This window comes from Netta rufina, assembly GCF_964035555.1.
Source record: "Netta rufina genome assembly, chromosome: 7".
NCBI classification, from domain to species: Eukaryota; Metazoa; Chordata; class Aves; order Anseriformes; family Anatidae; genus Netta; species Netta rufina.
This window is the reverse complement of record NC_140130.1, coordinates 27,055,059-27,072,133: the sequence shown is the minus strand read 5'-3', so window position 1 is coordinate 27,072,133 and position 17,075 is coordinate 27,055,059. Positions and strand designations below refer to the sequence as shown.

At 48.9% G+C, this 17,075-nt stretch overlaps 1 protein-coding gene across 2 annotated transcripts in view; it reads right to left on the bottom strand.

Moving 5' to 3' along the window:
- Positions 1 to 5,991: 5,991 nt before the first annotated feature.
- The window catches only part of MXI1 (MAX interactor 1, dimerization protein), a 41,821-nt gene continuing 30,737 nt past the window's right edge, over positions 5,992 to 17,075 (bottom strand). For both annotated transcript variants that reach the window (XM_084290366.1, XM_084290367.1), the window contains exons 4-6: positions 10,874 to 10,988; positions 9,081 to 9,252; positions 5,992 to 7,878 (exon numbers count right to left, since the gene is read on the bottom strand). In XM_084290366.1, the coding sequence (XP_084146492.1) occupies positions 7,715 to 7,878; positions 9,081 to 9,252; positions 10,874 to 10,988 (451 nt within the window). In that variant the 3' untranslated portion in view covers positions 5,992 to 7,714. The remainder of the gene's footprint in view (positions 7,879 to 9,080; positions 9,253 to 10,873; positions 10,989 to 17,075) is intronic.

Sequence of the window (17,075 nt, the reverse complement as noted above, 5' to 3'; positions counted from 1 at the left end):
TGGCCCTCCCTTACTGTGCGAGCCCAGCCCAAACTGAACTTAGGCTTATGGGCTTGGTTTTTGCTGATCCTTTCCCAGCCCAAATGAGCAGAAACATGGTTGTTCTGGCCCGATGTAGAAAAAAGCACCACCATGAGTAATTCAGTGACCTCTTACAGCATGAGCTGCCTGTTCAACTTAGCTGTAGTTCTGTTGGGCACTGTGAAGAAATACTGCTTAAAGAAACCTTTGCTACATATGCTTTTCTCTGTCTTAAGTGCCTTATCTGAAACAGCTTGTGATACAACCTACAGCTGAAAGAATAGCTTTAAGATCACTTGTTTAAACCAAACCAAACCCTAAAACTGGTATCTTGGCTACAGCCATTCCTCGTGGTGATCGATGAAATGGCTGCTCCCTCATTCTGTAGCACAGCACCACTAACTGCATAATCTGGCTTTCAAAACCTGTCAATAATGTAGCTTGAATTATTTTTTTTTTTAAAGCATCACCAGTAACTGCCAAAACAACAACAGAAGTTCCTTGCAAAAGCTGAAGTGGTTTTTGACTTCTGGGCCTCTCAGCAGATTAAGTATCTACCTCAGTGATAGCAACTCCTACCACACAGCAGACACTACTTCAAAAATACCAAAAGGAAGAAGAGATAGTGTTAAGCATAAAAGCAAAATGCAAAAATGCTAAGCTAGAGCCATTTTGGAAAAATACTTCTTTTGTCAGAATACAGATTCGTTCCTTTAATGGCCAAGAAGAGCACTACAGGATGCATGTCTCCTCTTAAAAGCAAATTGCTACAGAAAATGGTTTATCTAGCACAGTCCTGAGTTTGTACAAATTGTGATCTACTGGGGAAATTAGCACAAATCTGAGACTCCTAAGTCACTGGAAGCATTTAGAACAATCTGAAGAGTAGCAATTTTAAATGCTGTGGATGTTGCCATCACAGTTACATTTTTAAAGATATATTACTGATTTTTAATCAGTAACTTGAGCCATTAAGCATAAAGAGGTAAGAGAAGATTTATACTGACCAATGCAAGGCTCATGGTCACGGAAATCCACCGAGGCTGCTGTTTCACTTAGTTCTGAAGCTGTCTGGCCTCCAAAAGATTTGGAAATACAAAGGTCTTCAGCAACTGCAATTCAATGCTGGAGGTGTTTAGAAGGCAAAAAAGATAGGGTAAACTTCTATAATTCCCCTTAACTTTTCTCTACTAGCCTGAGCTGGCGTATTGGCAGTACTTCGTGGACCAGCCACCATTGGTGTCTTACAACACTGAGCACAGGGTGACTGAAATGCTCTGGGGTCAGGCCCCACAGAAGCATCACTACCTCAGCTGGGCTGGTGGTGCTGTTTACATTACAGTGTTGGTGCAAGCTTTATCCCATCGCCTCATTTACATCACATGGCAAAAAGGAGGGCAGTTTGCATCACAACTCTGGTGAACATCCAGGCCCTATACCCAAGCTAGCTACCTACTAACACATGACCCCATTAAACACCTTCATCTTGACTCCAGAGGTTCTGACATTTCAGTGGAGGCACAGCTACACAAAAGGGCAACTTCCTCATGTGAAGGAATTACTCTAAGCTAAACTCACCTTGCTCTATGGTTCCTCAGTCTGTACAGAAGTGCAAAGCTTTCCCGTGATCAGTGCTGATGGGAATGGAAAGTGCCTGGAAATGGAAAGTCACCTAGATTGAAAGGTGATGTGAGTTCCCGCAGAGCACAGGTATTCCCTAAGGCAACAAGTTGTGTTTTGTAGAGGTGTCCACTGCTCCCAAAAAGCAGAAAGCTTTTACGTTTCCTCACCAAGCCTCCCAGGAGGAGATCCGAAACAATTCATTATTCATTATTTAACCTCTTCTCAAAAATATTTTTGAGAAGGGGTTAAATGGAAAGACCTTCCTAACCTTAGCCACACCAAGCACTAGCTAGTTAGCCGGTAGCCCAAGTCAAGGAATGCACTGAGTCTGTATGTTCTGACCAGCAACCACACTTAAAAACACCATAAAAATATTAAATTGCTTTGATGGTTTACACCGCTTTGCTGTAACACCCCTCACAATCAAAGCTAATCCTTTCTGAAACCCAGCCCTGCTGCAACGTTCATGAACCCGATGGGACATTAAGGGGCCAATCTGGCCCATAACTGACAGCACATGCATGGGGTGGCATTCTGGCTCATGAACATTTCCTTCAGTAGGCATCACGGGGGGGAAGAGCAGATGAACACTAAACCTGTCTTCTCTCAAGCCATCCCTGTAATTATCACCTTGTGGAGGAGGCACACAGGAGTTATTGCTAGCTGGAAGGAAATAGGAAATGCCAGTGTCCTCCGGACCCATACCCAGTCAGATCCAGACCATGAGACACCCCAGAGAACCTTAACGCAAAAACAAACTGGGAACACGCCTGGAGGCGGGATTAGCATTATTGCCATTTACTCATCATTCCTCTCCGCTAACACACTCAGCTAACACACTTCCAGCATGTGCACACACTTCCCGGCCTCACCACCCCGCGCTCCCCTGAAAGGCGGCAAGGCAGCCGCCTGCCCTCACCCAGCTCAGAGCTGACATAAATCCCGTGCCCTGCTCCTTGCCTCCTTTAAATGCCACGTTATGGTGCGGCCTCGCTGCACGGCTGCAGCACAGCAGAGCGTAATCCTCATTTTACGGATGAGGACACAGAACCAAGATGGTGAAGGACGCGTTAAAGGCCACATGAAGCAGCTCGCCCCGAGCAGCAGATGTTTGGGAGAAACAGGCCGCGTGCAGAAACGTTCTGCTATCTAACACGGTCCCGTGGAGCTGGCGTGGAGCCCCCTTAAGCAGAAGCATGGATTTGGATTTGCATCTGGCCTAATTACTTCGTGGACGATCCCAAGAGGCAAAGTTCACAGAGCCCCCTCTGCAGAGGGCCGGCGTTCACAAAATGGCTCCTGCTGAGCTCAGCTGCCAGCCTCCCTGCTCCTTTCCTTCTCTTCCCTTCCCACCAGAGGCACACACACAACCCCACAGCACCCAGGGGGCACACACAAGGCTCTACAAGACCCCAGCTCTGCCCACCCCCCGATGCAGAGCACAGGACAGCCGCTGCCCCTTCCCCCGGCAGCCCAGGCTCTGGGCCTCACGCGTGTGCTACCAACGAGACAACTTCTTCCAATGGGGTAGGATGGTGTTAAAATAAATAAAAATATTACCCACAGCAGCACACACCTCACAGGGGCTGCCCATAATTCCTTGGCCTTTTTCAAAGGACCCCAAAAAGTCCCTCCCTTCAGGTAACGCCTCAGCTGTGGTGGCCCACAGCACCACCACAGGCAGGAGCCCTGAATCCTGTGTGGCACAGCCACAGCACCGATACCCACAGCCTCCATATTCCTCTCTCTGCCTCACACACACACCAGTCCTCTTCTCAGGAGGAAAGAAATGAGCAGTACGTACCATCTGCAGGCCCTTCTGGGACACGTATTTCCAAAGGAAAACACCATGTATGAGGTCAGCCGCCATCCGGCCCTGTGTCTGTCCTTCCACCCATCACTCGGCTCTGCTGGCCAACTCCAAGCAGAGCTGACAGCACATCACTTATTTCAACAGCATTCATTGCTGAGGTATTTTGCACAGGCTGCTGAACAGAGAGGAAGAGAGATGCGCTCCTCTTCCCCCAGGGCCCACAGGACAAGTCAGGGAATTTATCTCAGACACAGAGGGGTTTCGGTCACTCTGTCAGAGCACACCATTTATCACTCTACCCACAAGACAAAGCCCCAGGAAAAAAAAAAAATCAGACTTTATCCTGATATTTATGGACTTTTTTTTTTTCTTTATTATTATTACCCACCTCCCTAAACTCAGAATAAAGCCGTATTTTTTAATCACCATCTTCCAGGGAGTTCCCTAAATTTCGCTTTCCAATGACACAGAGCTGGTGCCAGAAAAGATGTAACAACAAAAGCTTATAGTCATGGGGAAAATAAGATTCTCCTTTTAGTGCACAAGATGGATCCCACCTCCACTGCAGCCAAATTTCCAAATATTTCATCTATTTCAACAGAGCAGCACAAAAACACAGCCTGCAAACAGGGAGCAGTGTGTAGAAGCGAACAAAGAGCAGAGAAGCTGGAGCTCACAGTCCAGTACCAGACATCAGGAACCAAAACAAACGAAAACACGACGACAAAACCTGGAAAATGATCCGTATGTGCAGTTAACCCCACTTCCACTGACCCGCGGATTTCTGGAGACAGCCAGATTTGCGACCACCTCCTGTCAGTGACATGCCTCTAATGGAAGGGACAGCGAAACGACCTTCAAGTGACAACTTGCCGTGGGGTAACCGTGACAAATGCAGCCCGATGGCCATCTCCACCTCGCGTGCAGACATGAGGTGACATCCTGTAATACGCCTGTGTCACAAGGAGGGAAATGCTGGATGGTCTTTTTAATGGGTTTGTCTGTAGCAAAAGAACCCATCAGAGATGTAATTTGCAGGGGAAGGACTTGCCAGAACGTGTGTGTGTGTGTGCACGTGTGCGCTGCGTGGGCACGCTGCCTGAAGGAAGCACATCTGACTCTCTTTTGTAGGGAGAGGCAGCGTATTCCTGTAAAATTAAACGGGTTTAGTGCTTCTGTTTTAACACAAACATAAACAGACCACACAAACAACAGCATGCATGAAGAAAACCAGAGAAAGAATCTCACTCAATTTTGCAGAGATGACATGGAAACGTGATGCCATGCCCACAGTACTGTGTGGTAAGAACACGAGTTATTCTGGATGTTCTCTCAGAGTTAAGCAATGGGCGGGCTTCCAAAGGATGACAGACCTGCCCCTCGAGGGTTTGGGTCTGTACCTGTGGATACTTACTCCTTTACAGGATTTCAGAGCTGCTACTAGAAAGCTGGGGACACTTTGAAAGCTGACATGATCTTAAAGCAGAGCAGGGACACTGGGCTATTTTGGCTTGCCACAATGGGGACAATTCAGGAGATTCATACATTTTTGAGCAGAAGGAACTATTACAATCACCTAACTAATATCCAGCATAACCAGCCTGTGCTATCATCTAAAAGTAATTGATAGCGACTTCTCTGAGCCCATCCGTCACCTCGAACATTTGGTGTAACAGCCCAGAGCAGCACATGAACACGATGAGCATTACAGACCGTGTGGGGTGCAAGCACACACAAAAGGCCAGAAAGCCTACAGTGCAGCACTAATGCAGGAAAAACAACCTCAGGAAGCCAGAGAAATGTTTTCATCAAGAACTATCCAAACACCAGCTGAAATCTGCTACGACCTGCCAAAGTGAGCCCTCCAGCACCAAAGCAACCAAACTTTCGTCTTTAGCAGTTATTATTATAAAGACACTTTCAGATAAAGCAATAATGATTAAATAAGCCAGGCCTTGTTCGAGCTAAAGTTTTCCTCTCTTCAGCACTCAGAAGACTGTCCCAGTCTCCTGTCATCTGCAGATAACGTGGATCCCAAACATAAAAGCAAGCAGGATGTTCTTATCCCAAAACCCTCAGGCCCTATTAATTAACCTGGAGCTCAATTCAGCCTGCGACAAGCTCCTGTTCCTGCCAGGTCCCCTCCCTGACGGCAGGAGAACAGATGTGCTGCATTACATACACACAAGTGAAAACACTTAACAGCAACCTGACCCAGACTTCATGAACAAATTAATAAAAAAAAAAAAGAAAAAAAAAAAAAGAAAACCACACAAACCCAGCAATAGTTCATCACAGCCACAGAAAGCTTATTTCTCTACTCAAGCACGGGTGTTGTGCCCCTTACAAGGGACAACATGTTTTGGAGGAGGGCGGGGGACACACCAGAGTATTTAAACAGAGGCGATTCACCGCAACGCGTAACTCGACAGCAGAACCACTCAGCATCTTCTCTCCACGGGATCAGAGCGCACAAGAAGAACAACGGCTCAGCTGAAGGGACACGAATGACCAAGATGGAAGAACACAACTCGTTTCAGATACAGAAATGTTTAATGGCGTTAAAGTGCTACTTTAATGGGGACCATATGCTAACATTTAAACACAATTCCACTGCACTGCTAAATATGGTTGTCTTTATTTTTTTTTATTTACTTTATTTACTTCTTTTTGCCCAACCCTACCTAAAACAATAAAATAAAGTCTAAAGGACTGAAATTAACAACCCATTCAAATCAGCAATAAGTTATGAATTTTATAAAGCATTTTTTTTTTTCCTCTTCTTTTCTTAGTAACGAGGGGTAGTTAAATTACTTAAGGATATACAAAGTTTCAAACAATGCCATAGGTGAGGACTCTATCAAGGTTTTTAAAACTTGGAAAAAACGAAATAATCCTGGCCATTAAAAAGACAAAAATAAAAAAAAAACAGCAAAGCCCTCAAAGTGCAGGTTAGAATGCTCATCTCTGAGAAAATTAGAAAACATTTGCTAGAATAGCTCTTAACAGCACCTGCACAGGTAAGATGGCAAGGCCCTCGGGAACAGGACGTGCAGTCAAAACATTACATTAACGTGAGAGACGTGCTGAGCTTAACTAGGTTAACTACTGGACTGGAACTTCAAAAGTCAGCAGAGGGAATGATTCTAAAAAGAAAACCAAAGGAACCCTCACCAAACTTGGCCTTCTCCAGCTAGCACAGCCTTCATCCATTGTGTGCACGGCAAAAAGCATTTTGCATTTCGTTGGGTCAAGTGCTCCATCAAAACAGAGATCTTCTCGTGGCGTAAATTCATATAAAAGACATCTAAGGTTTAATATGGACAAGCTCTAAAAAGACGCATCAGACTTGGGGTGTTTTCCCTCCCAACACATTTACAAATGTTTATCAAAAAATCTCTTCAAATAAAAAGGTCATAGTGGCTCAGTATCTGGGCATGACTTTCTGGCATGTCACCTCTCGTGTGTGCTGGTTTCTTTCTGTCCTCAGCTGGCTGTGTGCCTGCGCGTGGGCACGCATCTACCGGGAGATCTGCTGGCGCTCTCACAGCACGACACAGCCCATGATGTGCTGGTAGATTACAAGCGTGTACCCCTCGCTTTAGCCACGCGTCAGAGGTACTTGCTTGTTAAATGATGTCCAACAGAAAGCTGAGCTGAATGGTATTCTCTCCTCTACATCTCTCTTTGCCGCCCCTCTCTCTGGGCACAGAACGAGACCTTTATCATTACTGTTGTTGCTTCTAGGCTACTTATGCCCTCACAGGTTTCCTATTACATTACAACAGCATTGGATTGTGAGAAACTGTAGGACATGGCCCTTTTAGGGCCACAAAAGCTCTTCAGAAGGGCCTAAACTAGGTTGTTCAACCTGAATGCAGTGTAAGAAAATCTGACATTTCTCAGATCTCATGACAGGAAGAGAGGGATGAGTCTCTAGTATCCTCTTTCAAACAAAGAAATTCAAAACAAAGTGTTTCATCGCTAAGGTCTAGATCCAGGTCCCACAGAAACAAATGGGTATCACGGACTTCAATGGGACTAGGGTTTGGTCTAACTGTTGGCCAGCAGGAATTGGGATTGGTAACGTGACCAAATGAACGCGTGGGTTTCTTCCCTTACCCCAGAGGTTTTATTTACAGGTCTCTGCAGGACTAGCTGTCAATGTGTCATTTCTGAAAGAGGATACTGGCATCTAGGACCCAGTTTGATCACCCCAGTGAAATCTTTCGCCCTGCACTGTCATCTCACTTGGTTCTAGGAAGCAAAGGAGAGCTTGACACTGGCGCTGGAGTAACCCTCGTCACTCCCAATACTCTGCAAGCTGCTGTGATCATCAATGTCACTGATGCTGGTTGTGCTGATATTGTCCACTTCTCCATGGGAGAACTCTGTGCTTTCAACGTCCACTTCAATCTCTTCTAAAAAGGGAAACGAGAGAAACACACACAGGTTAGCACCACAGACCCGACTGCTTCCTTCAAGCCAGCTACCAGGAAGACTCTCGGTGTTTTCCCTTGGGGTGGGATGGGCTACGGACATGGCTTGTAAGGGACTAGCTACCAGCCTGGAGCTTTTCACAGGGACCTTGCAAAGGGGCTTGACTCCTCCAAAATGCAAAACACACTCTCAGCAGAGGTGGGCAATCTCATGCACTGAACTTGTTATTCTGCCTCTGCTCTTTGGAATGGTATCACCCCAGTGTGGAAACAAACAAACAAAAAAAAAAAAAAAAAAAAAAAGAAATCACAGGTAAAACAGAGGACAAAAAAAACCAAAAAAAACAGAGCATGAAGTTACCCTTAAAGTTACCCCTGCCTAGTCAGACATCTTGATTTCCAAGCATGCAGGAATTTTCCAAAAGGAAATCCAAAAGGATTTTTTTTTTTCCCCAGACTGTGGACTCAAACCCAAACTACACGGCTTGAGTCTGTTAGTAATTATCAAACTATCTACTGTGCCCACCTGGGATCCACAGCAGAGGTGTTTCAAAAAAGAAAGTTACATGAACTCAGTTAGCCATTCAGACCATCTCTATCCAGTTTTAACTGAGAAGAACAGTACAGGAAGCTTGGAAAAGAAAGGGGGGTGGTGGTAGAATGATTCTTGGAATTTTTAGAGTCAGTTTGCTTAGCTCTGTTTGCTTGGTTATGCCATGGTGGGCCCAAATACAGGAAATACATGGGAGAGCATGGAAGTTGCTTTGCAACACCTGCTCCAGCCCCAGTAATATCTTTCTTAGATGTTCCCTTTGTGTTGTTGAGAGACACAAAAAAGGGACAATAAGTATCACACCTTTAGCATCAAGCATTTATCTACCACCTTGTGAGCACTGCAAATTACTCTGTGTAACCGATGCTTTTGAATTTTAGAGCTCTTCAGAAAAACAGATCACTTTAAATGCCACCGAAACCATCCTGAGATGACGATGGCAACATGCAAAAGGCAAAACTTTTCATATATACGTGTGTGCACGTGTATGCGTGTACATGTGGGAGCAAGATCAGTAGCCTGAATACCAGAAGTCAGAGAGAAGGGGGTAGCTGAGAGACAAGAAATGGGTCAGGCTCCTGCCCCTCTTCCCAGAGTCCCAGGGGTTCCTGGCCAGCCTAGTGGCACCCACCTCGCTCCGAGTCCGAGCGATCAGAGGAAATGGTAGAGCCAATGCTGTCCATTCGTATTCGCTCTATCTCCTGAGACCCCTGTAGCTGTTCCAGTCTTCTCTTTAGGAATCTTTGTTCTCGTTCCAGGTTCTCAAGCTGGTGTTGGCTTCTCCTCTCGGTCTCTTCAAGTTTCTGACATGAAGAAATATGGCTCAGTAAGAGGTTTCATTCTTTTTCTCCTTCCCTCTCACCTCCACTGTCCAGCCACCTGCTTTACTTAGACGTTCCCTGGTCCCAGAAGGATTTAAGCTGCAAAAGAGCTCTGAAACAAGCTGCTTTCCTGTCCCCAGGAGTTGTGCTGCCTCCTCACAACTCTTCCCGTTCCCAAGCTTTGATAAATCACACATGTTGGTATCAAAAAGGCTTTGAAGACAGCCTCTCCAGAGGAAACTACAGGATGCGTAGCATTTTGTGGGTCATTCTGCGTGAGCTCAGCCCCCTGCATTACCGCATCTGCCCACAAAGGGGCCTCGAGTCCCTTACCCAAACCAGCCCGGCGTTACAACTGTCACATCAAAACGTGCCCTGGGAGCTCTGTTCCTTGCTGCATGGTTTAGCAGGATTTCTCAGAAACAGTTTTCTATTTAGTAAGTGATTTACATAACCTACTACAGATTTCTTTGATCACAGCTGGGAAATCTACCAGGGCACTGTTCTTTGTTTCCTGCGACGAGCACATTGCATAAGGAGGAGTCATTTCAGGCTAACCCTGTCCCTTCAGCAGGGCTTTTTCTCCTTCGCCACCCATCCTCCCTCCCACCATCCTGGGCTGTGACAAAGGGTTTCAGCCTTCTCCAGATACTGACAATGCTGCGTTTTCTCTTTGGGCTTCGCTCTGCCAGGAGTGAAACCAGATGAGTGCTGGGCTGGCTGGTTCCCACGTGGAACTTCATCAGGCCAGCCCTGGCTTACCCTCCTGGGATTTGCACCAATGTTTTTGGCAATGGAAACTCACTGGCACATCAGAAAAGGTGCATTTCCCATCCAAATGGGGTCACTCACCAGCAGGTATGTTTTCCTTTTAAGAGCTGTTGCTGGCAACAACTGATCATGATGCAGAATAAGGCCCCTGCTTTCCTGCAATCATCCCCACAGGTACCAGAGTTCATTATGGACTCTCCCAACAAAGTGGTTTGTAGTGATGATAAATGATTAACCAAGGAGACAATGCTAGCTTATTGCTTTCTATATATACACACACATAAAATGTAAATAACAGCTATCTATGTATATTAACAGATCCACATGTACTGCCAGTAGTTAAGAATTAGACCGAGTATAAGAAGTATTAGAACGAGTCCAGAGGAGGGCCATGAAGATGATCAAAGGGCTGGAGCTCCTCTCCCATGGAGACAGGCTGAGAGGGCTGGAGCTGTTCAGCCTGGAGAAGAGAAGGCTCTGGGGAGACCTCACTGCAGCCTGCCAGTGCCTAAAGGGGCTTTACAGGAAAGCTGGCAGGGACTCTGTCAGGGAGTGTCATGATAGGACATGGGGGAATGGTTTTAAACTAGAAAAATGTAAGGTTTAGATTAGATATTAGGAAGAAATTCTTCCCTCAGAGGGTGGTGAGGCCCTGGCACAGGCTGCCCAGAGAAGCTGTGGCTGCCCCAGCCCTGGAGGTGCTCAAGGCCAGGCTGGATGGGGCTCTGGGCAGCCGGGTCTGGTGGGAGGTGTCCCTGCCCATGGCAGGAGCTGTGGGATTGCAGTTCCAAACCAGACCCGCCAGGAAGCATCTGGGAGAAGCAGCTCTTACCTTGATATGTGCTTTGGCTTTGTTGAGCAGCCCAAGCGTCGTGTGCCTGGTGCAGTCTGGTCCGAGCGGGATCAGAACTTTCAAGCGTTCAAGACACAGGCGGAGGTGAGCTCGGCTGCAGGGGGAGAAGAGGAGGTCAGAGCTGTGCTTTCAGGAAGGGAAAGCCATTTCCTTCCCTGCCTCCCTTCTAGGAGGCACTTTTCATGCTTCCTTCTGTCCCTACACATCATAAGATTCCCTGCAGGTGCCAGGATGGGCTGCCCCGAGCTATTTACACCGCAAACAGCAGCTGCCCACCAACACTCGCACGATTGCTAACCTCTGGCACACGCTGTTTGTTTTCTTGCCGTTTGAGCTGTTAATCTGATTCAATGGATGAACTTTGTGCAGAGCCGAGGCACAAAGGGTACGGTTATCTTGGAGGCTTCATCTCTCCCCCAGCTACCTGCTGCTGTGCTGGGAACATCTGTGGAGGCATTTCGGAATGACCGCTACCCGCGGCACGCTTGCATATTGCTGGTTCAGGGACATTTGCTATGATCTAAGTAACAGCTCTAACATTTCTTTGCACAAAATACGAAGAAGGAAATAGCAAAACGGTTAGCCCAACACCCCTAAACACTCCCTGCTGGCAATTAGAAGAGTTAGAGGGACTGCAGTTCCCAAGCATGGCACCCGTACTCCTTCCTCAGACCCAGGTCACCCTGCTGACCTTGGAGCACCTCTCCAAAGACGATTTCAAGCACGACAGCACCGCTGATGGCCTGAGCCATTTTCTGCAGAATACGAAAAGGTGGGGAAAATGGTTCAGGAGCAGTAAAGCACGTCGTCCTCAGGCTGCACAGGAGGACTGCTCCCGCCGATCCCGCTCTGCACCGCGAAAGCAGGAACGAAGGCCAGATTTATAGAAAGCCATCTCGTGGGCTGCCTTTCTCCTCCTCCCTCTCTCTTTCCCAGACATTAATGATTTATGTCCAAACTTGTCATCCCAATCAATAACACAATGACATCAGCTTCACCATTCACATGCCAGCAACACCGGTGCGAAAGGGTCCTGAAAGCCCATCCCGAGCCCTGCTCAGACACAAAGAAACGGCATCGCAGCCCGAGCCGTCTCAGCGCAGGGGGAAAAAAAAAATAAATAAAGAGCACGGACAGTTCATTTCCATTTGTTTTTCACATTCACCATTGCTCCCGGTTTGAAAGGGGTGGGGGAGAGGAGTCTGTAATCAGGCAATTATGTCAGTGACAAGCAAGGATGATTAAGGGTGGAGGGGTCAGGGGTTCTGCTGATGAACTGTCAGCGCCGAGGAGCGCTCGCTGGCGGGGCTGGGAGCCCCTCAGTATCTCTGTTATAAATCTCCTCACAAAGGGTCCATCATTCTGTCTCCAGAAGAGCCACGGGGCTGCGTACGGCCAGCGAGGGCCATGACGACCATGTGCTTTTCATTAAATATTAACTGGGGAAGGACCAAAATCTGAAGAATCAAACAAATAACTACAGAAGACAACGGCATCGCTCTTCTCTTTCTCCTCAGACTGCTCCAGGGCACACTGTGCTGGCATTAAACCCATATGGCTGACTCCGGTTTGGGTTTTAGCTACCTGGAAGCCCCTTTTTGACACACAGGCTGGTGAACGGGGGCTGCGTGCACCCAACCCACCGCAGGTGCTTTGCCCGGTACCTGTAGGGCCAGCAGTGGCAGGGCACTGCTGGGGCACACTGCGCTCATCCTCCTGGGGAGGCTGCTCAGATGTCTGGCAGCCAGAGAGAGGAGGAGGAGGAGGATGAAGTCACGCCCTTAAGGACATTCTGGGTCTCTGAACCGGTTTTTGGAACAGGGGAAGGCCCCGCACCAGGAACCAGGTCCTGGGGACCAGAGACAGCTCTGGGCACGAGCACGCAGCGATCGCCCAGACCCAGGTGAAAGGATGGCAGCAGGTACCAGCAGCACGGCACCCACCAGTTTGCCTTGTGCCCCAGGACCACGGCGGATCAAAGGAAGTCGCTCTGCAAACAAGGGCAGAGAGGGGACGAAAGATCTGGAGGGCTCGTCTGCAGAAGGACCGGACAAGCTGGCAGAAAGTTGCCTCCTCAGCGCACGGGGTCCCCATTTTCCCATTTGCATCTGGTTCAGAGAGAGGGAGAGCAGCCACAGAGCTATCAATCTTCCCTATCAGGTCCCGTAGCTGTACCTGAGCAGCCGTAATCCCAAGGTCAAGCCCCAGCAGGGACGCCTTTCCCCTTGTTTACCTGCTTTCAGCAGCGCTGCGGGCTCTCGGGCTTGGTGGAAATGCCAGCATTGGGCAGGCTCCAGACAGAGCCCGACGGCTTCCCCTGTAAGCTGCTGGATTATAGCAATATTTGAGGCATCTGCCAGTATCTGGGAAAACAAGCCTAAATGCCCCTATTGTTATGTACCAGAGGAGTGACTCTGGCTGGGTGCGAAGCGCTGCTGCCTCTCGCTGCCCCGGTCCCAGGGAAGGCAGAGGAGGAGAGGAGGAAACTGCACTTCCAGGCAAGGCTGAAGCCTCTGCACGCTGCCTGCAGGGCAGATGGGAGCAGCCGGAGCCCTTCCTCCTGTTTCAGCAGCTTCGGTAAAACCAGGCTCCCCCAGCTGTACGCTGAGCACAGGCAGGAGCTGCATGTGCAGGCTCACGCAGAGGGAACCGGGGAGCACCTGACAGGAGGAGGCTCTCCCCTCTTTCACCCTGACATCCTCCAGCTGGATTTGGGTTACCTGCATGGACCAGCCCCCAACACCTCCCCCCCATCCTCCTCCGAGCCCCCAGGCTCTGCCCCGTGCCCCCCCCAGGGGAGCAGCCCGGCTCTGTGCCTCCCCCTGCACTTGGCTGTGCCTGGCTGCAGAGGGCTGCAACTCCACAGCCCGCTCTCCTTCCCTCTCCTCTCCTCTCCCAGTGACATCACCTGCTCGGGTTATATAAAGCGCTGGGAGGAAACCTTGATTTCTGCACGCTTTTCGCTCCTCGCCTCAGCTGGCTCACTGCACAGCCCGCAGCCAAGTCCCCCTGCAGGAGCCGGGCTCCTTTTTGCCTGCATCGCAACTGCACTGCGGGAACGGGGCTGGCTGCAGAAAAAAAATCCCCATTTCCTCACCCCACTCTTCTGGGGATGTGTCTGAGGGGCTGGGGTAGGGCTCGACCTCTCCCCCACCAGGCACCACAGCAAGCTGGGCACACAAGCCACCAGCTTTTGCGAACATCCCTGGTGGGACTGCAGCTGCTTTGCTGCTACACCAAGGGGTTTTTTCTTCCACCACGGGCAGAAGTGATGGAAACTGAACCAAGAAAGTTTCTCTGAATTCTAATTTTGCTGAATTCTAATTCCTGTTGAAAGAGAGCGTCGGAGGGAAAAGGGAAGCATTTCCCAGATACTTTCATACCATGCCTGCAGGTCCACAGGGCCCGAGTTCAACAGACTCAGCACGTGCTCAGTGCAGGAATTCACTCAGGTCCCACCGAAGCTAGATCAGGTGTTTGATCTCCAAGAGAAGTTAACAAAACAGAACAAAAAGCAGCACCAAAAGCACCAGCACAAGGAAGGTCCTAACACGGAGATCATCATCGCCAGCCTCCCTCTCTGCCCTCCCCTCTCTTCACCTTTTCAAAGTCGGGTCTAATTTAACCCTGAAATTGGATAGCAGCAACTTTGTTTGGATTTCAGGGCGAATAGATGGCTTAAAAAATTCAGGAGGGACGGCTGGGGAAAGCAAGCAATTCCTGGAGAAACACAAGTGACCGCACATCAATAATTCATCGGATCAGAATGATTTGGAGATAAAAGTAATGAGAAACACATGCAAAAAAAAAAAAAACACAGGGCAGGGAAAACGGGGGGAAATATGGTTTCCTCCTAGAAGCAACGCGCAGGTCGGAGACTCCTTTATCTCTCACAGCCATCACATGAGGATGTTTTCTCCTCGCTCGTCTCTAACCCTCTGCCAAACCCAACCCTCTCCGCTGAAGGACCTGACCCCTGCTTCACTGAACGCCCATCTCCAGCAGAAGGAGAGGAGATTTTGCCGAGTACCTGCATCCGAAACCGAAAGCCAGTCAAGCGCCGAGGACAGAGGCCGCGTTTTCCTTGCTGCAGAGGTTATGTAATTGCTGCGAGCCCTGGAGCCACGAACAATGGAGCTGCCGTGGCTCCCGGCCAGCCGGCAATAAACGCGCACGCTGCCTGCCGACAGCGGGGACGGGGCAAGGTTTAGGAGGAAACCTGGTCCAGAAACACGCAGCCAGAAGCTGATGGCCTCCACCTGAGCCATGATATCATTCGGAGCAAGCCATTCTGTCCCATTTTAATCCAGGCCTCTTCTCATGGTTATTTATTTGTTTGTTTGCTCCACGCTGAACAAGATCCTCGTGCATTTGCCTCTTTGTCTCCAGTCCGTTTCTCCCCACGGCTCCCTGGCACAGAGGCACATCGGTACTGCAGTGCTAACAAAATGCACCGTGAAGAAGTAATCGGGGGAAAAAAAAAAGGCCTTCTGATTTTTTTTAAATGCATTTCTATCTTTAAAAAAATAAATAAATTTAGGAATGACAACAGAACCAACCTCGATGCTGCATTACAAATGGGCACGTTGGCCCTGCACGCACCTGGAGCCACGTGGACAGGAGGCAGCTGCTTCTTCCAGCAGTCAAGGCCACACCACCGCGGGCACAGCTGTGCAAAGGACACTTCTGCAACTCTCAGGGCCCTATGCCCATCTCAGGGGGCACGTCAGGGAACGGGATCGCTTTCATCTGAGTTTCTTTTGCCTTCCTTTTCACCCTGACCTGGTGCAACACCGCGAACGCCGAACTGCTTGCTCAGCTCTGCTCCCACTGGCCTCTGTCCTTCTGTCTCCACAGGTTTTTGCTTCTGTCCCCCTTTCTGACAGCCTGCAGGACTGGGAACTCTTTGGAACAAAACCACAAGTGCCAAACGCGCTGAGGTCCAAACAGGATCTCACAGCTGCACTCAAATCCTGCACCAGGCAGGCCCCAAATAATCAGAGCAATGCAGCATTACGATTCTGAAGCTGCAGTGCTGTATTTGGAGCTTTTTTTTTTTATTCACGCAATAACTGCTGGGCCTCTGGGTCCCATTTGTTGCCTATCTTGAAGCTTTTCTCTTTGAACTGGGGGACTGAAGCAGAGAATCTTGATTTAAATGAATAAAACAATAAAAAAAGAGAGACCATCCGTAATCCCATGCCTCCCCAAACTGGGATGCTTAAAGGAAGGGCAAATAAATAAATAAATTTGAATACTGATACAGTAAAAAAGAAAAAAAATATGCTGAGAAAGTATCATTTTGGAAGGTGCCTCCTCCAGAAGGACCTCTCAGCTGTGCACCAGCAGAACTGCCCTTCCTTTCCTGACACCTTTGATCTTCAGAGGCCCCAGTGGGACAGCCTGCTCCAGCTCACTAGTAAGAGGTGAGATGGAAGAGCCCGCAGCTCACAAGGAGAAGGTGATGAGAGCAGCATAGGTGGCCGCCTGCCCAGCAGAGGAGCCGACTAAATCAATGCCTGGCATTTTCTCTTGCCTCTTCATTTTCCTCCAGAGCTAGTGCCACGCTCTCGGCGCCCGTTCATCAGTTCCTCGTCTCCCCTTCCAGCTCCTCCACAGCTCTCTGCCTCTCTTTGACAGCAAGGAGATTTAGACAGTTAGGAGATGTCAAACAGCAACAGATGCTCCAGAGCAGAGTCTATTACTACTTATCAAAGTTAATCTCCCCCTAAAATCATGCATTGAGGACCTATTATTATTGATCCTGGCCATTAGCCACGAAGTATTTGAATCCCTGGTGCATCTAATGAACCGAACTTCGCTCTCCTGTAGCACAGCACGCGATGCTACCAGCCAAACCCCTTTAGGGCTCAGCCATGCTTACAACAGGACCCGAAACCCTACAGCCATCATGACAGACAAATGCTCTGCATCATGTTCTCTTTCTGCCCTAAAACACTGCCCGGTTGCTGCCAGCAGTCACATCTTGGTACCTCCTGCACCAGATCATTTGGCACCACCTTGAAGATGCTCATTCCTGACACTGCAGGTATCACAGCCCCGCTGCCCTGGCAATGAGGCATGGCCACAACCCTGCACCAACAACCAGGGACCACGCAAAGAAAGCCTCCAACACCACCGTGCAGCCCAGCCCGGCTGATTAGAAAGCCCCGATTAGTCC